This window comes from Saimiri boliviensis, chromosome 5 (assembly GCF_048565385.1).
Source record: "Saimiri boliviensis isolate mSaiBol1 chromosome 5, mSaiBol1.pri, whole genome shotgun sequence".
NCBI classification, from domain to species: Eukaryota; Metazoa; Chordata; class Mammalia; order Primates; family Cebidae; genus Saimiri; species Saimiri boliviensis.
Window position 1 is genome coordinate 30,391,589 of NC_133453.1, and position 19,394 is coordinate 30,410,982.

Consider the following 19,394-nt stretch of genomic DNA (forward strand, 5'->3'; position numbering starts at 1 on the left):
TTTAGAATTTTAGAGCAGGAAGGATCCTGTGAGTTGATCTAGTCCAGCCTCTTCCTTTATAGATGTGGGAAATGATGTCCTAGGAAGTTAAAGACACAATTTGCATGAATGGACTAAAGTGGACTTCTTTAGCTCAGTTCAGTGGTCTTTTTGATATACGTTATTACATTCTATATTACTGTCTTGGTTTGGTTATAAAACATTACAACTCAGTTATATGGATGTGAGCATGTTTTCATATACGCATCTATATTATACGCCCAGATGTATGGCCTCACCTCCTGAATAGGAAGGCCTTCAAATGCAGCAAAATGGCCATGTGACAAATGTCAAATGGAGACTGTTAGTATATTAGTATGTTAATATCCAGGCACCTTTAACACTGTCCATGTGTTGACAGTATCCAGGCAACTTTAACACTGTCAGTGGTGTTGCAAATTTGACAAAATAACGAAGAACAAGAACAAAATAGAGTAATAAACCAAGGACTCACCTCTCCTACACTTTTCATAGAGCTACCAATTCGGCTAGATGTTCCATGAAAACGGTCAAGATCCCAGCGGGGAATCTTGGTGACCATGTAATCCAGGCTTGGTTCAAAGCAGGCTGATGTCTTCCCGGATACAACATTCTTAATTTCTGGAAGTGGGATTCCTAGGGCAATCTTTGCAGCAATGAATGCCAATGGGTAGCTATAAAAAGAAGACAAATTTATTTTTTTTCTTTGAGCAATTATTGAAAACAGACCAGAACATAAATTGGTCTTTCTTAAAATTTCTGGTATTATAGAAGATACTTGATTCTCTGTTCTGCATCAATATTTAATAGCCACTTGTGGGATAATAGGAGTCATGATACAAAGTATAGAGGCACAGATCACAGGAGAATTTACTCCCTATGCACAACATGCATTGCAACTCTCAATCTTCGTCTCTTCAATCCAAAATTAATAACTTTGTTGATAAATAAAGTTTAACCTCCACTTGTGTTTAACTCCCCTAAGACAAGAATCTGCAAAATATTTTTGGAGAAAATACAAACATATCTGTACCTAAGAAGACAGTGGAGTTCACTAGTATGAGGGAATATGTAATGGCTAGAAAGTATAGATATTTCAAGGTTGGGTCCTTGCTCTGTCTGCAAATCATCTTTGAAGTTTGGGCTCCTTACAAAATTAACACTTTGATAACTTGACTATCTTCATCTAGAATGTCAGTTTGGGTAATTTTGTTTGAGAGGAGAATTCATAGAATTATAGAACTAAATATGAGTTGTTTAATACAACTTCCATCTAACAAATGAGGAAATTATCAAGATAATGGGTAATGTGCCCAAAATTACATGGTCAATAGAAGAACCAAATGAGAATGCAGGATTGTGACTCCTACACAGGGCAATATGCCTTTCGGCACTCCATGCAGTGCTGTGGAACTACATTAAAAAATCTAAAGAAGTAAATATTTTGTTCATTTAAATGCACCAATTTAAATGTAAGATGCTAAATACATTATTAAAAACAAAAGGTTTTAATTAACCTTCCCTCCAATCATGCTTGCTAGTGGCTGTTACAACACAGCAGATTTATTTGTTTGTAACATTTCCTTGTGAAAAAATTCTGCACTGTTTAGTCTTGAGGAGTTTTGCTAAAATAAAAGTAAAGTATATTGCATCCTTGAGTCAAGTGAACTATATTTTCTGTCAACTATTTGCTATAGGGCTATACACAAGAGAACAGTTGAAGACTAAAATTAAGGATTAATATGCACTTTTAACAACAGCTGCAAAATGCAATTAAGAAGCATATTTTTCGCAGCCTGCTTTGGCCACCCGGATTTTGCTTTGTTTATGATTAGCCAACGAGCAAAGCCAGCTAGCAATACCGTTTACCTCAATCTGGCAACAAGCTCATTAATAACCATGTCCTCGGGGTCCTATAAATGATTTGGAGCTAGCATACAGAAAAGGGGAACATAGTTTATAAATGCAGCGCAGTCTTCCACTCTCTGCCAATTTTTTATTTCTATCTGCAAAGAATCTCAAACCCATGGTCAATTATTCTCATCTTACCCAGTGGCTTTTGAGGCCAGAGCAGAGCTTCGGGACAGTCTGGCATTCACTTCAATTATGCAGTATTCCATTGAGGTAGGATGAAGGGCAAACTGAATGTTGCATTCACCCACAATGCCCAAGTGGCGAACAACATTGATAGAAGTACGTCTCAACATCTGAAACTCAGCATTGGAGAGTGTCTGGGCAGGAGCCACAACAACTGAGTCACCTGTATATCCAAGAAGTACTCGTTATTTGGTGTATATTTAAATAACCAACTTCAGTGACTTAACCATATACTTGCATAATGCAAGACACAGAACAGTTTGAGGGTTTGTTGGGATGCATATGTGATACCAGGTATTCCCTTAATTTCTGTTTTGCCCATATTACTCTGATACAGTACTTTTAAAAACCTCTCTAGACTTTCCCAAACTCATCTGTCTAGTACATAGCTATCAAGGCTTCAATCATCTACTTCTTAGATTGACTTCAACTTCCCTGCTCTTCATCTCAAACTAGCTCTCAAGTTCTTCCATTCGTAGAATATTATACCCTCATCACCCAGACTGGCTCATCAGACGGCTTTCTGTGTCTTATCCCTTCCCATTCTCACCTCTCTCATCACAGCCCCTTATATCTGCAGTCTTAGTCTCCATCCCTTCTGCCTTCAGTCATGCTCAGATATTCACTGTCTTCAAAAGTCCTTCTCCCAACATTGCCAGACAACCACACAAAACTTTCATTCTTTACATGAATGAGTTTCTTGAAAGTTTGCCAGTTCTGCTTACTACTTGATATCATATAATTCCTTTCAATAGAGCTCACAGAACTGACCTTGCAATAAAATTTTTCTCCTGGATATCCAAAAAACCAAATTAAATAATCAGTCTTGGTCTTGCATAGCATTTGATACTGCCACAAACAAAGCTCTTATAAAATAGTTCTTGCACTGGCTTAGTTGATACAGTACTACTCTGATTTTCCTCTTAACTCTTTATTCTCCCCTTCTATCTGCAACACTAATCCTTCCTCTTTCCCCTGCCCTATAAATCTAAATGTTTCCCAGAATTCAAAGTTCAAGCCTTTTGTCTCCTCTTTCTATATGTATATGCCTTTGAATACTTTGTCTATGCCTACAGCTTCAATTATCTCCTTTATGCCAATAGTTTCCAATGTGTTTGTATCATCTTCTTCATTTCTATTCTATTTCTTAAATTCCATCTCCACATTCTCAACTCCCTTTTTTGTTGACTCTGCTCACACCTCAAATTTAGCACTTTTAAATCCTAAGTTATCATTTTTGCCTTCTTATCTAACTAGTGTACTTCCCTGAAAAAAAATATTTCTATTATTGTGCCTATTTTCTCATTTACTTGGAGACTAACATCTTAGTCTGCTTTGAACCTTCTCAACCTCCCTTCTTATTTCTCAACACCAAGTCTTATGGATCTTATTTCTACCATATTGCTTATCTTTGGCTCTTTCCCAATTAAATCAGTATAATAATATCTGCCTTACTTCACAGGGTTTGTGTGAAGATCAAATTAAATATGAGAATATTTTCGATACTGTAAAATACTATACATGTGCAAAATGTTATCACTAGTCTGTCAACTAGAAATAGTAACTTAAAGACAATAAGTTTATGAAGACTGCAGTGTCCATCGTCATGGCCAACATGAGCTGAAGGCATTACTATAGTTCTTGAAGATGCTTTGCCTACCTGTGTGAACACCCATGGCATCAACATTTTCCATGTTGCAGACAGTGACACAATTGTCATCAGCATCTCGTACCACTTCATATTCTATTTCTTTCCAACCTGTCACTGACTTCTCCACCAGAATTTGGTTGGTCATAGCAAAGGCCTAGAAATTGGTGACGAAAATATCAAAGAGTAAGAAAAAGTGTTGGCTTCAACAAGGATACTTGGCAAAATGCCCTGGCCTAAATCCTGGTCAGCACTGAACTCTCAAACCTAGTCTCCATTCTCCCCTGCGCAGAAGGCACAATGTGTCAGAAAATCAGTGAGGTACTAGGAATAGCATCCTGCTGTGAATATGCTTGATTTACATTATTGAGGCTTGCCATTCAACGTGCTGATAAGACATTAAATCAAACTAATTTAGGAAAAAGAGAAAATAATTGAGCAATCAGGCAGAGAGAAATGAAATTATTTCAGCAGCTAGGCTTCTGTGAAACCAGAAAATGTGATAAGTGTGAATAAATATGGAAAAATAAGTCTAAAGATGCTGGCTCTCTAAAATAGCTGAGGGTGCTTTGTACAGTGACACACACAACAAAAGTCAGTTGATGTTGATGAGTAGGAGAAAGGAGATGATGACGGTTGTAAACAGCCAGGATGGCATATAAAACTTGGGAATTAGAGGAATCATATGGGACTATTATTATGGTTAATGACTGCCTAAATGCTTAAATACTCTGAGTCATGTATCATGTATGCCTGATTAGACAGATATGAATTAGCATAATTATCATTTCATATTTACAGCACACCCGCAATGGGAAAAATACTGAACCCAAAATAGGAAAGTGGTCATCTCTGACCTTAGGACATGCAGTGGCTGATAATCCAAGACAGAAACGTCTCATTTTCTTATAATATATTTGATTTAAAATGGCAGTGAAAGGGAAAGTATTTTGAATTTTTTCAAATTATTAATAGGCATTAAAATAATAACTCAATGTAAGTTTTTCCATAATGTGCCTCAATATGATTTTTTTTAACTTCACTCATCACTATAGGCTCCAGCACGTGCAACTGAAAATGTGACACATTTGTCTCCACAGCTGCCCACGATGAGGTTCTCAAAGTGGTTAGAAAATTCAGTAGCCAATGTTAACAATTTAATAATGATTAATTCATCATTCCGGTTGCCTGCTAAAAGAAGAAATCTAGGAAACAAAGGGTATAAATTTGGAAAAGTATTTTGCATTATAATGAAGTAAAATGGATATTTCAATACAGGGAAAATTGAAATTATCTTCACCTGTTTCCCCAGCTTGTTTTTATTTTTATTTTTTAAAGTCTTTGATTTTATACAAAAAAAAGTTAACTTAGGGACCTGGATAAGTTAATGCAGCTTTTAATGGTGCTAATTATAACCTCAAGAGAATAAGGGGATTGTTTAGGACATAATGATACAAGTAATTATTCTCAAGGGAAGAGCGAGGTTTTTTTTTCAGCAAAAAAAAAAAAAAAAAAAACATTTAGAGGACTATTGATTATTTGAGCACAATATACATAATTGAAAGCTGTCCCATTCCAAAATTGTCTTCATTATAAACTTTCTTATGTGAAAAATTCAGTTTTCAGATTGGTTTTTAGAGAGTAAAAAATGTTTAATAGAGAATAAGTATGCATTGGCACTATTGGCAGTTATGAAGTTGTTAATATTGAAAATATTTGGAACATCTAACAAGCTAGAGAAAATAAACTTTTTCTCTTCAAAAGCATGTTTTTGCTTTAAATACATGATTCATATGTCCAGAATGCAAACAAAAAAAATCTATATTAGATATGTTTCCCATTTTTGTAATTTTCACAACTTTAGAAAAATGAAACCCAAGTTGTTTATATGTAAGTCTGCCATTGTAGTTATTTAAATATGCTGAATTGTACCTATCTGTTTTCAAAATCCTATGTCAACAGTTCAAGGGTCTTATTTCAGTTCAGTTCAAAAAGTAAGTAAAGATAAAGCAGTAAGCTGTGCTTGAGCTATTTCCTAAAAAATCTGCAAAATAGCCCTCACAGTAATTCTGTCAAATTCACTTCCATGACTGCCATGTAAGTTACACAGGTTTCCTGGCTGCACATGTACTCATTCTTCAAAGACATTAATGAGTTCCTGGTATTTCCAGGCACTGTTCTTCTTTGTGGAAATAGAGTACAGACAAAAGTCTCTGCTTTCCTGGAAACTGTTTTCTGTATTAGCATCTAATTCAGTTTTTGTAGCATATCTTACTTTTCTCAAGAGTTTTCTTCTAATACTCAAGAAAAGAAGTAGTTATTAATATGTTAAAGTAATTTTGATAGAATATAAATTATAAACACTCAAATCTCTCTCATTTCTATAAGTATTGGGCAGTTGGAGGAGTTGAGTCATTTACTATACTGAGAGGTTTATACCATGTATATTTTAAACACCTTAATTTTGAGTAAAGCCAAACTACTCAGTGTGCTTTCTTTCACTTTCTGGACGTCATTCATGCCAACCATATTATTTCAGGAAAAAAAAAATTAAACATAGGACATTATGTCCTATTTTTCCTTAACCACTAAAACATATTTTAGCATTTTCCAATATCTGGGAGTAGATTGTGAAACAAAGGAAGATGGAGTTGAATTAAGTTCATCTCACTGAAGTCAATAGATTGTACTATAAAGGTGGAAATTGAGGCAAAGTGACCACTGGTTTACCTTGAACCATGTGACTATCATTGCATCCTGGCATGAACTGTTGCACTGCACTACCCTCTCAAAAGTATCATCTTTTGGAAGACACTTTTGGAGAATATGATTATGATTTAATAAATAAAATGTAATTTCTCTTCTATATAACATTCCATATTTGAAAAGGTATGCCAAGCCAGTTTTTTTGGTAGGTAAGAATATTGTCTACAAAAATACATACCTTTGTGCCGAGGTCCATCAAAGTCTCTCTATTGGGACAGATGCCTGAGCCTAACCCTCCCAGTGCATAAGCAGAACGGATCATTACTGGGTAGCCAATGGTGTCTGCTGCCTTCAGCGCGTCTTCCATCTGTCAACAAGAACAAGGACCCTAAAATTTAAAAGCTGAGCACACTAGCAGAATAGACCACAGGAGAGAATCTGGCAATCAAGTAAACCAATTTATTTGGGGAGAGTGAATATGGAAATGTCCTATTATTCCCTAATCTCATTCTGAAAAGCAAGTGTTGTTATTCAAATGTTAATTAAATTCTAGGGTAGATGCTTTATATACAGTGAAGGCTTTTAAGAAACATACTTTTGTGGTAAATTTTATCTTGTCCTATAGAAATAGAACCATGGCCAAAGCAGAAATAATCATCATTCATTTGAGAATGGGAGCCAAATTGAATTATTGAATTTTTACATGCAATTTAAAAGTCTATTTCTTTTTTGTTTTTTAATTGTACTTTAGGTTCTGGGGTACATTTGCAGATCACGCAGGATTGTTGCATAGGTACGTACATGGCAATGTAGTTTGCTGCCTCTATCCCCCCGTCACCTATATCTGGCATTTCTTCCCATGTTATCCCTCCCCAACCACCCCACCCTCTGCTGTCCCTCCCCTGCCCCCCACCAACAGACCCCAGTGTGTGATGCTCCCTCCCTGTGTCCATGTGTTCTAATTAACACCCGCCTATGAGTGAGAACATACAGTGTTTGATTTTCTGTTCTTGTGTTAGTTTGCTGAGAATGATGGTTTCCAGATTCACCCATGTTCCTACAAAGGACACAAACTCATCGTTTTTTATGGCTGCATAGTATTCTATGGTGTATATGTGCTACATTTTCCCTGTCCAATCTATCATCAATGGGCATTTGGGTTGGTTCCAGGTCTTTGCTACTGTAAACAGTGCTGTAGTGAACATACGTGTGCATCTGTCTTTATAATTTCTTAATGAAACCAGGTTCTCTGCTGCTGAAGCTAGCTTGATGTTACCACAATAAGCCATTAGGAACACTGCATATTAAGAGATTTTTCATTTTTCAAGTTCAGTCTGAGAATAGTCCCAGAAGCTTGGAATTTTTTTTAACTTACAGAATACAACATATGGTGGCTATATTTTTCTGTCATGGAATATTATTACACTACCAATGGGAATGTAATTACACCTTTCCCATATGCCTGTTTCTTACCCTGAGGAAGCAAGGACATAATTAAATCTGGCAATGAAAGAATAAATGTATGGCAGGAGCATCCCAAATTGTGCAGCAGAGCTATCCTGGGATTATTTCTGATTGACAAGTTTGTAACATGAAGTATACTTGGTAGCATTGTTTTCTGAAACATACATAACCCATTTTTAGTTGTCCCAGAAGTACCTACCTTATTCCTAAGGGTGTGCCTGCTTCTACTGTGGAGAAGCTGCATTTACCACTGCCCCTAGCACCCCCACTTCACCCACTATAAGCTTGAAGTCAAAGATAAAGTTAGGGGCAAAAACGATATCAAGTGAGTTGATTATTTTTCCTGGTAATTGGTAATAGCTTACTGATAGGCATAAGAGGCAATGGAAATAAATAACAGAAAAGCAAATCTATCTTCCTTAAATATCTAAACCACAGGTTTTCCAGTCATTAATTGTACTGACTGGATCCACTTTATTCTAAAATGCTGATTTTATTCCAAAAAAAATTTAAAGTCAATCTCATTTGCAGGGCATTCAAACATGCAAAATGTGTGACTGATCCTAGAAAGAAGGTTAAAAACTGCTTCAGTTTTGCAAGTTGGTATGGTTCTTAGCTTCAATTCTTAGCCAATGAGATCTGAGACTCATTGGCACTTCAAGCTTTGATAAACCACTTCATCTCTGGACTTAATGTTTCTCTTTTCATAAAGTAAAATATTAATACATATGATTTTGGCGTTGAGTGCTATAATTAATATACAATATTTCTGAACTATTAACATATTTCCAGAAAAAAAATGCATGTAGGTATAATAATCTTAACGATGATTATTAGGCATGAAAAATCATTCTCCCTTCAACCGAAGACAAATAATGCCGTTGTTTCTCCAAAGCATAGAATCCTTACCGATTCCACTGCGAAACTTGGGGCAATCTTTTCATTAATCTCATTTAGTTTGTCTGAAAACAGCTGTCTGTCTTCTGTGGCCATAATGGATTCAACCGAAGTTCCCAGGACTTTCACACCGTATTCCTTGAGCACACCTCTCTTGAATAGTTCCACTCCTAAAGAAGAACCAAATAGGATTACTTTTTAAAATGTCAAACTTTTGTGTCTTCTTTAACAGACAACTGAATACAACCATCTCTTTTTTTTTTTTTTTTTTTTTTTTTAAGTCTTAAAATCCAAGAAGGTACCACTGTCTATACTAGAATTGTACTTAGGGAAAAAAATTCAAATAAAAATTCTGAAGATAGTCTGAAAAAATATGTCACTGATGCTACTATTACTTATATTATCATCTTCTGAATATCATTTTTATCTTTATTAATAAAAGTCATAGTATTATACTGAGCCTTAAGATTTTAATATATTCCCTTTCCTTCTAAAGTCCATTTCTGTAATGAAGTTCTATAATTTTTAAAATCCCAAATATATGAGTACCTATTTTGGTTAAAAAATTATCATCAAAATGGTTTGTGTTACACTATCTTGACATCTAATTTTGCCTAACTCTTTTTTAACATACAAATTATATCAGCAATTGCTTATCCACACTAGCTAAAGAGATTCTCATTTGTAATCTAGTTCCAAAGATTTGAAGAATTTTAAAGAGAACAAAGCAGCATACTTAGCAGATGAATAAAGGAATGGTAGAAAGATTGATCTATGTTATTATGAAAATATGTTTGAGAGGCAACTGCTACAGGGCTGATACATAAGAGCACTTAACCCATGTTAATTATCTTTTTTCATTCATAACAGTTCTCAAGACCTCAATAGCAACAAAGAAAAGCAATATCCTGGTATAGAGTAGAGAAATTCAAGAAACTTACTGGCCACTTTGGAGCATTCAAGGGAAAAGTTTCTTTGTCTCAGCTATTTTGTGAAATTAACTAGTAATATTCATCATATGACTATTTTCAGTGGCTGTTTGCAAACTGCTTCCTCACACATTACAAGAAAGGTTTTATGAACACACAAAGCACAGTTGTTAGATGAGTTCAAATAAAATATATGGCAAAACTCTGCAATTAAACTTATAAGAACTTACCACAGTTCAGAGCTGTCTGGCCACCCATGCCCAGAATTAACCCATCTGGCCGTTCTGCCTTGATGACCTCTGTGACAAACTGAGGGGTGATGGGAAGAAAGTAGACAGTATCGGCTTGCTTTAAGCCCACCTCATTGGTCTGGACTGATGCAATGTTTGGGTTCATCAGAACAGTTTTGACATTTTCCTCCTGAAAGAAACAAAAGAATCCAATACATGAATATATGGTCTAAAGAAGAGAATAGCCACACTTATATAGAGAGACATGGGGTAAATAAACTTTTAGGTTATCTGTGGGCTGTAGAGATCTATAATAGCATTAGTGAATGGAAGTTAAAGGAAGACAAGGATTTGCTCAAAGAAAGGAAGAAATTCTTGAAAATGAAATTATCCAAAAGAATTGGCTGCCTCATGAAGATCATCATGAGGTGATCTTTGGCACTGGAGGCAAAGATAGATACCATTTCTATACAATTTGTCTAGAGATCCACAAATATTACGAAACTCTGTAGTTCAATCAACCTTAAAAGAATCACATATTCCAAACATTTTAAATTAGTAAATACAAAGTGGAACTAGAGGCAATATGAAAGCTACTTACAATTAGGTAGTCAATTTTGGAGTATGTATCATGTGGCAATGAGAATATATATTCTGTTGTTTTAGGGTAGAGAGTTCTTAAAAGGTCTATTAGATCCATTTGGTGCAATGTCGAGTTTAAGTCCTGAATATCTTTGTTAAGTTTTTGCCTCAATGATTTGTCTAATACTGTCAGTGGAGTGTTGAAGTCTTCTACTATTACTGTGTGAGACTCTGTCTCTCTTTGTAAGTTTCTAAGAGCTTGCTTTATGAATCTGGGCGCTCCTGTGTTGAGTGCATATATATTTAGGATAGTTAGATCTTCTTGAATTGAGCCCATTACCATTATGTAATGCCCTTATTTGTCTTATTTTAAATCTTTGTTCATTTGAAATCTGTTTTTTTCTGAAATTAGGATTGTAAGCTTTGTTGTTGTTGTTGCTGCTGTTGTTGTTTTTTTCTGTTTTCCATTTGCTTGGAGATTTTCCTCTATCCCTTTATTTTGAATGTGAGATGGAGCTCTTGAAAACAGCCTACCATTGGGTTTTGCTTTTTTATCCAGCTTGCCACTCCATTCCTTTTAAGTGGGGGCACTTAGCCTGTTTATAGTCAAGGTTAGTATTGATATGTGAATTTTATCCTGTCATTGAGCTATTAGCTGGTTATTATGTTGGTTTGTTTGTGTAGTTGCTTTACAGTGACACTGGTCTGCGTGTCTAAGTGTATTTTTGTATTAGCTGGTAGTGGTCTTTCCTTTCTGTACTTAGTGTTCCTTTCAACATCTTTTGCAAGGCAAATCTGGTGGTAATGAATTCCCTCAACATTTTCTTATCCAAAAAGGATCTTATGTCTCCTTTACATGGTAACCTCCAAACCTAAAATAAAAGTTAAAAAAAAAAAAAAAGCTGCTCCTCCTTCTATTTATTTGTCTGAGAACAACATTGACTGTACATTTAAAATGCAGAATAATGTGCTCCCTTTTTGCTGGAAGCATTGGGAGCCTTCTGCTGGTTTTCACTTTTTTCTAGATTTTCATGCTTGCCATAGTGCTTTAACAAAGACCATTATACAACCATTTGTACATACTGTATTTTTAAAAAACATATGGCAAAAGAAATAAAACTATGTATGTGAATGCATGTGTGTGTGTATATGTAAATATACTTATGAAGGTATTCATAGCTCTATCTCATTCCTTACATCAGGAGAGACTTTCAAAATAATTCTTTATGTAGGCTACTAAGGATAATTGTTTTAAAAACCAGGATGAGGGTGACACTTAGCAAAATAATTATTATAAAATATGACCAGATAGTTCTTACTATTTCATATATTAGTATGTCAATTTTAAATTCCCCTAAAAAGTCAACAAAATATTTAGATAAAAGCATAGAAATTATTCTTGAAAACCCTACATATCTTTGGGTAGGATCTGAATAAAACATTAAATATATTTTATGCTGCTTTAAATTGAAATAATGACTTAATGCTTGTAATATACTTTTTTGGTAATTTATTTGATTTTTATACCAAGACTATGAAAGAGATTTCAACCTTTTGAATGAAGAAATTGAGATTCAGTAATGTTAAATGGCTTGCTAAAGGTCATATAGCTAAGAAGTGGTGATATTAGGGCTCTAATTCAAGTGTTACGATTCAAATCCTATGCTCTTTCCTCAATATGAGTCATCTTTCAAGATTTTAAGAGTAATATTATTAACAAAATGTCAGGAAGATGCAAACAGATAAGCAAATGCCTTTATAATATGGGGTGAATTTTAATAATTGAGTCCAAACTGAGAACATGTCAGCAACAGAAGTTATAGAAAATCTCACTACTAAAGAAAAGTACCAACAAACTTTAGTATACTTGAGTATTTTTCTGAATGTTCTATACAATGAATATGGCAATATTTCATAAGTCAAATTAGACAGGAAAAGATCCTACACATACACATGATAAGTGTTCATTTATTTTAAAGCTCATAATTTCAATCCATCTCAATTTTACATCATTTTATTTATCTAGTTCTTGTTGCAATATATGCACCAATCATAATATTTTAGTTTAAAAAATCATGTCTAGTTATCAGCCTTCTAAATGATCACAATATAACCTAATAATTCCTGTTCTTTAGTTAAAAATGAATAACTTTACCTGATTGATGTAGAACACATTAAAATGCAAACTATAAAAATACAAATTCTTTGTAAAACTCCCAAATAGAAAAAAAACTGTATACTAGATAAATGTATTCTAAACTCTGAACACACTTGGCTTGTGTTCTAACTAATCAAAACCAATGGACAGTCTCCAATTATCTAATAAGAAATCATAATGCAAAGAAGTAAAGTATCATTTTGAAAGTGTATTCCAAAAAATGTGTGAGTGTGCATGTACATACATGAATGGTGGAGAGTATTAAAAAAAATAAGAAAAAGACTAAATCATTGAGACTGTGTTCCACCTCTTCAACAAACCCCATCAGGTGAAAATGTTTGATTATAGAATACTAACAAAAATTTTTTTAAAAAAAAAGAAAACCTTTGGCCAACTTTTTTTTCCACATTTGCTGTCCTGGTCTTCTGCTGCCATACTCTGCTACCCTCTACTAGCCTGGTCTCTGGTGAATGGCATTACACTGCAAAGGCTGAAGCAATGTCAACAAGAGCTCACATTGTCTCTGAATGGCCTGATTAGCTCAATGAGGGGTACTAACTGAGTTCCTCAAGAGAAATACCTTAAATACACAATAGAATTTTTCTAAAGTTTTATTTTACTACAATAGGGCTTGGGAGATCTCCAGAGTGTTTAAGTAAAAAGGGAGGATGTCCTTCCACACCTGTGTATCAAATCTTTTTACTTGAAAATTTTGCCATATCATCCCTTTTCCCAGGCACTGACGGGAGAACTGGGTCCCCTAGCCACAGATAATAATTTTTAAAACCTGAATGAAATGTACTGCTGACTTTGCTCTTCCAACTGGAGTTTCCCATTATAACCACAGAGATGCCTGAAGCATCCTGTAGAGCATTTGAAGTACTTTAAAGCACCAAAGATGCCCAAAATTTATCTTTCACATAAAAGACAAGTATATTTGAAAAGCTCACTGCCTCAAAAGAAACAAACAGCATCAATAAATGAGACTTTATGTATTTTCTCAGTAAGTAGGCAATAACCTAAATAATTTTGGAGATTACCCTCCTTCATTTACAGATGTGCACATTTGAGCAAGGTGAAATTCTTGCTCGTCATCAAAATTCTTTAATATAAGATGTATAAAGGCACAGTTAAGGAAAATAATTATAGCAACTTTGAAAAGAGGTAGTGTCATAAATCTAAATTATGAAATACTAATTAGATTCATTAAAGGAAGCATATTAATTCTAGTAAAGATCATATTCTCTCACCTTCATGGCTTTTACAGCTTGAGATCCTGAGTAATCAAATTCACCTGCCTGACCAATGGACAGACCTCCTGATCCTAGGATGAGGACTTTGGAAACCTGTAAGCAATAATAAAAAGACATTGTCATTATTGCTAGAATGGTGAAAATAAAAGACATTTTTCAAGAGTGGAGAAGACAAACTACATCATCTGAGTTTATGTGGTCATTTAAGGTCTAATGTTATAAAACATATAATATATAGGGAAAAAGACTAACAACTTAAAACATCTCTAATTTCAATGTGATTCCCAAAGTTTGTTAAGGTTTTTCACTTAAGTAAAAAATTTTTAAAGGGATTTACATTTTATTTAAACATATAAATATCCAAAAATATATACATATATGTAAATATATCTATGTGTGGTATTTTTTCAAATATACACCCTTCTAAATTTTAAATAATAATGGTATGTGTGTGTAGTTTATGAAGGAAATGGGTAAAAACCTTATCACACTAACAAACATATTCAAATTAAGGATTTAAGTGTTATGCTATATAAATCCTTGCCTATTTGCTTTTTAGAGGTAAAATATTCAGTTCATGATGTTGAATAACAGTTATTCTAGTTGAAACAAAGGGAATTCTACTACCTATAATGATTCTGTAATTTAAACTGTATCTCATCTTTACATAGAGCTATGGCTTTTTGGATAATGGGAAATAAATTCTAAAATAAACTCTATTATTTGTTGTTATTACAAATGCATTGTAAGCAGTAAACTTTAAAAGACATTATTTTAAATCAAAACATGAAAGTTCCATTAAACATCATCAAGAAGGAACCAAATAATAAATTATAAAATGACAGTCTATTACAATGATACCAGTCATCTTTTATTAAACACTAGTATGCCTTACATCATTCAGTTATTAAAAATCATCACATAATCAGAACAATCCAAAATTCATAAACCAAAAACAAGCCCACATACTGACCTCAACTCGAGATGCAACTAGTGCTGGCTTTGGTAGGACTGATGTAATGGTGGTACCTTTTCCTTTCTTTATCAGTGAGAAAAAGGAATCAAACAGATACTAGAAAAAAATATAACCAACTAGTTAGAAGCTTCAAAATTCTTAAGTTCACCAGATAAAACACAAGATGCCCAGTTAATTTGAACGTCAGATGAGAAACAAATAATTTTTTGCATAACATTTCGTATTTTTTTGTTTTCTTGTCAATAGCTGAATATCTATTACTGTAAGAATTTAATCAAATAAATATTTCTGTTTAAGTCCTATAAAAAAGAAGTTTCCAACAAGCAATAAATATATCAGATGCCTTCTGAGAATGCCAAATTTTTAGCAACTTGTATCATTTGCTTCTTCTAAATCAAATTCTAGTTGGACAAAACAATTGAAGCTATATCACTTATTATATAGAAAATTAGAAATACTAATTTAAATTTCCATCAGCTCTAAAAAACAATTTCTGAAGATTATTCTTAAACTTTGTCAGAGGATTTACTTCTGTTGCTTCACTAGATATGACAAATTACAACAAAGAATATTCATTTTGCAATTATTGGAAAGACAAAAAAGAATTACATGATAGCGGATATTATTACATATCTTAATTGCAATGTTCCTAATCCAAAGTACTAATATATGCTAATTTAAATTTTAAATTAAAAAATTACTTAGCATGTGTTAGATGATACACTTAACTAAATTTGATTTATGAGTTTCATCATGAGTTGGTAATATAATACTGATTTTGGCTATTAAGAACCAATCTTTTCTAACATTAAAACAAGAACAAAATACAAATATCTAAAAAGGCAAGTTAGACATAAGAGAGTGGAACAGAGCATGCAGAAGGAAAGCTTTTATTATCTTCCTCATTTTACCTAGAAGTCTTTTCTGATAGTTCTGACAATGAAGATTTTATACTGGAGGAGGCCCCTGGGTGTGGGGAAATCACGATAGACTTCAGATTTTTCTGGATTTCACCAGAAGTGTTTATTTGGAAAGATGTGCTTGAGCAATGAACTAAGAGCTCACACAAAAAAAACGTAAAAATATGCAGATTAAAAACAAAACTCCTCTAAGCATTCCTTGTGGTTCATTTCTGAAGCCTCTGAATCATCTATGTATGTGCATGCATGCCCTCTCTCCTCCCCACACCCCTTCGCCTCTTTTCTCCTGCTGCTGTTTATTCTTCCTTAGTGGCTACACAACCAGTTGCCATAGGGATTTTTGTGAAGTCACAGATGGGGGATTAAAATTTCATTTCAGTCAGGAGAATGAGAGGGAGCAAGAGGGAATTCATTTGCATAGTTCAACAATTGTAAATTTCAGAACTAAATATATTAGAATGATAATGGGTTTAAATATAAATAGCATCACTTCGGGTTTCTTAAGGGCTTTCCCATTTTAAATTTTTAAAAAGATAAAAATTTCCTCTGTGACATTCATGGGGAAATTTTAATACAAAATGTGTGTTACCAAAGCAATTTTTTTTGAGAATGTTCTGCTCAAGATCATCTGGGGTGATTATTTTGGTTTCTCAAGCTTCCACACAAATACATATTTTTTTAACATATATAATAGGCCTCATCTTTCTGACATACCTCAGTGTCTGTTGGCCCTGGGGTGACCTCTGGGTGGAACTGCACAGCGAAGAAGGGTTTGCTCTCATGCATAATCCCCTAAAGGAATAAGAAATGAGAAGAAAGTCCTTAGGTAACAATGAACGCCAAGCGATACAGCTCAAATTTAAAAACTGAGTTAGATGCTTCAAAAAATTTTTAAACTAACAGTACTATTAAATAGCATGGCCCTATATCTTAAGTACTTACATATCTGACCATTTTGATAGGTATGGAAAATGAGTCAATGAAGACTCAACCAAATGTGTTTTCTTTTAAAATAAATAAATAACGAGTTTGGTCTATAGCCTTTGAGACCCCTCTGGGCCCTGAGCCCTAAATTACTTTTCCAAAGTTCTTCTCAAAGACTACACCAGTGCCAGGTAAGTCCCAGAGACCCACCTAGACTGCTCTCAAACAGATTTGGACAAAGAGCCCACTAACATTGAATGTGGATAGTTGTTGATTAATGACTGAAATAGTGAATTTTAACAAGTCAACTGAGGAGAGAGTAAGAATAAGAGAAATGACTTTCTAAAACACAGATGCCTCTGGAACAAAACCTGTAACTGTTTTTCAACCCCCAACCCCCAAAAAAATCACAAACGAGAGAAAGATATTTGCATCACAATGTATTTAAAAATTCTGGGTTAACATTCTGGGTAAATAAGTTATTGCATATTTCAAAGCAGCTAGAAGATTTGGAATGTTCTCAGTACAAAGAAATAAAAATGTTTGAGGTGATGGTTAATTCTAAATAGTCTGATTTGATCACTACTTATGCATGTATCAAAATATCACATGTATCTCATAAATATATACAATGCTTATGTATTGTTTTTCTTAAAGCCCTGCATTTTTCATCACCAGCTGAAAAGGTTTATTGACAGCATTTACCTCATTTGTTTGATCATTGACATTCACAAAAAGTGGTTTCCAGCCAGCAGGGAGGGTGTTGTCCAAAGCATAGCCATGATTCTGAGCAGTAATGAAAGCTTGTCTGTTTGTGATATTCAAAACAGGCTGATTCTGCCCTCTGGAGAGAAAAGAAGAAAAAGAATAGGGAAAAGGAAAAGTGAAGAGAATAATATAAATGTATCCTTATAAAGTGGTGAACAAGAAAAGCCTATTAAAATTCAAAATTTCAATTGCTTAGTGAAAATCACTCTGTGAGAAAAGTCACAGATTGTTAATCTCAATAATTTTCCCAACAAAAATCAATTCAGGAAGCTTTGTTGTGTGTTAAATACACACAGGTCTATTAAATTCTATAATCGGTTTTAGAAAAAGGCGCATTGCACTCATAACAAAAAGGATTGCTCGCCAGCTTAACAGAAACAGACAAATATAAGTGACTTATTTTAAGGGAGCTACAATAATTTTAAAGCCAGAAGAGAGTTATTGGGAGACAATAAAAAGATGACGGCTCACACCTGAAATACACTTTACGTAAGGGGTGGGCCATGGGGGAAAGCCTGATGTTTAATAAATGAATATTGTTTGAGGCAAAAAAGAGAAACCAAGAGGATCTAAAGATTTCTGGGCTCTTAAGTCACACTATCTTCTTAAAATGTCACAATGTTCTGAAATCAAGCTAAAAATCAGAAAAATGTCCCTTGGAATATCATTTGATTGAGTATTATAATCTCAACTTATGCCAAGGGAAGGAAAATAACTTTAAATTATAACAAGAATATTGTTAGAGAAAGCCGCCTTCCAAAAATGCAATAAAAGTGGTATCACGTAGTCAAACGACTGTCAATCATATAAGGCATGGTTACTTATTTACTCTAAATAAATGACAGATAAGTGCTCTGAGTTCTTTGTATGTAGTGAGTATGTCAGAGCTGGTTTACTGTAAGCAAAAGTGAAACCACCTCACCTGTTGGCCATGGACATCTTGTAGGTTTTGGCACCAGCAGCCAATCCTGTTATTAAGTTTCCTGTACTGATTCCAAACAATGGCTCCTTGCGATCACTCTCCATAATCTAAATTGGGGAAAATTTTTATTAACCAAATAGTACATTTCCAAAAAATGTTGCTTCTGAGTGAATAAAAATGAAGTATCCTTTTTTCTTAAGAAGATAAAAAGAATAGTAACTGAATTTTAAAAGAGAATATAAATAAGGACATCACTGACAAATTTGTAGCATTAGAATTCAGTAAGATGTACTTTACATTCAGACTAAACTAATTTAATATTTATTTAGAGACCTGCAGGTCTTATGGGTCCCAAGGTCATGATGAGGAACCATGAGTTGTCAGTTTACAACTGTAAGGCAAAATACACTTGGCCATTGGACTCCAGTTCTTTTAACTCAAGGGCACAATCCCAAAGTTACTTTGTCTGAAGAAAAACCCTATTTTCTCTGATATTCTTTCCTCATTGGTTCCCCCATAGACTATCTCTACTAAGAGTGCCTCAGAAGTCACAAATAGAAGTATTGAAAAATCCCTGAATATAAATAAAATATATCATGCCCTTTCAGGGTACAGAGTGGAAGCCCCCACTTCCCACACAGATACACACTAATTCCAGGTTCACTGCACCTTTCTGACATTCTGAATTAGTGGTTCTGCAAGAGCTGGATTCCCAGGCCCTCCAGCAATCAAAATCCCATCATACTCCATCTTGGTGAAATCATGATTCCAGGGAACTAAGTGCACTTCAGCTCCTCGCTGGAAAAGAAACATAAGAATGATGAATTTAATAACATGTTTCTTTGCCAAAGTATAATTTTGATAGACTTCCTCTTGACTAACCATTCCTTAAAAGGAAGGAA

At 34.2% G+C, this 19,394-nt stretch overlaps 1 protein-coding gene across 1 annotated transcript in view; it reads right to left on the bottom strand.

Annotated features, from left to right (window-relative positions):
* Nucleotides 1-19,394, bottom strand: part of CPS1 (carbamoyl-phosphate synthase 1) — a 118,952-nt gene that overhangs the window by 66,914 nt on the left and 32,644 nt on the right. The window contains exons 8-19 of the mRNA XM_003925583.4: nucleotides 19,162-19,290; nucleotides 18,493-18,599; nucleotides 17,508-17,646; nucleotides 16,593-16,670; nucleotides 14,956-15,054; nucleotides 13,980-14,075; nucleotides 9,990-10,179; nucleotides 8,843-9,000; nucleotides 6,708-6,836; nucleotides 3,776-3,920; nucleotides 2,068-2,278; nucleotides 494-692 (exon numbers count right to left, since the gene is read on the bottom strand). Of these exons, the coding sequence (XP_003925632.2) occupies nucleotides 494-692; nucleotides 2,068-2,278; nucleotides 3,776-3,920; nucleotides 6,708-6,836; nucleotides 8,843-9,000; nucleotides 9,990-10,179; nucleotides 13,980-14,075; nucleotides 14,956-15,054; nucleotides 16,593-16,670; nucleotides 17,508-17,646; nucleotides 18,493-18,599; nucleotides 19,162-19,290 (1,680 nt within the window). The remainder of the gene's footprint in view (nucleotides 1-493; nucleotides 693-2,067; nucleotides 2,279-3,775; nucleotides 3,921-6,707; nucleotides 6,837-8,842; nucleotides 9,001-9,989; nucleotides 10,180-13,979; nucleotides 14,076-14,955; nucleotides 15,055-16,592; nucleotides 16,671-17,507; nucleotides 17,647-18,492; nucleotides 18,600-19,161; nucleotides 19,291-19,394) is intronic.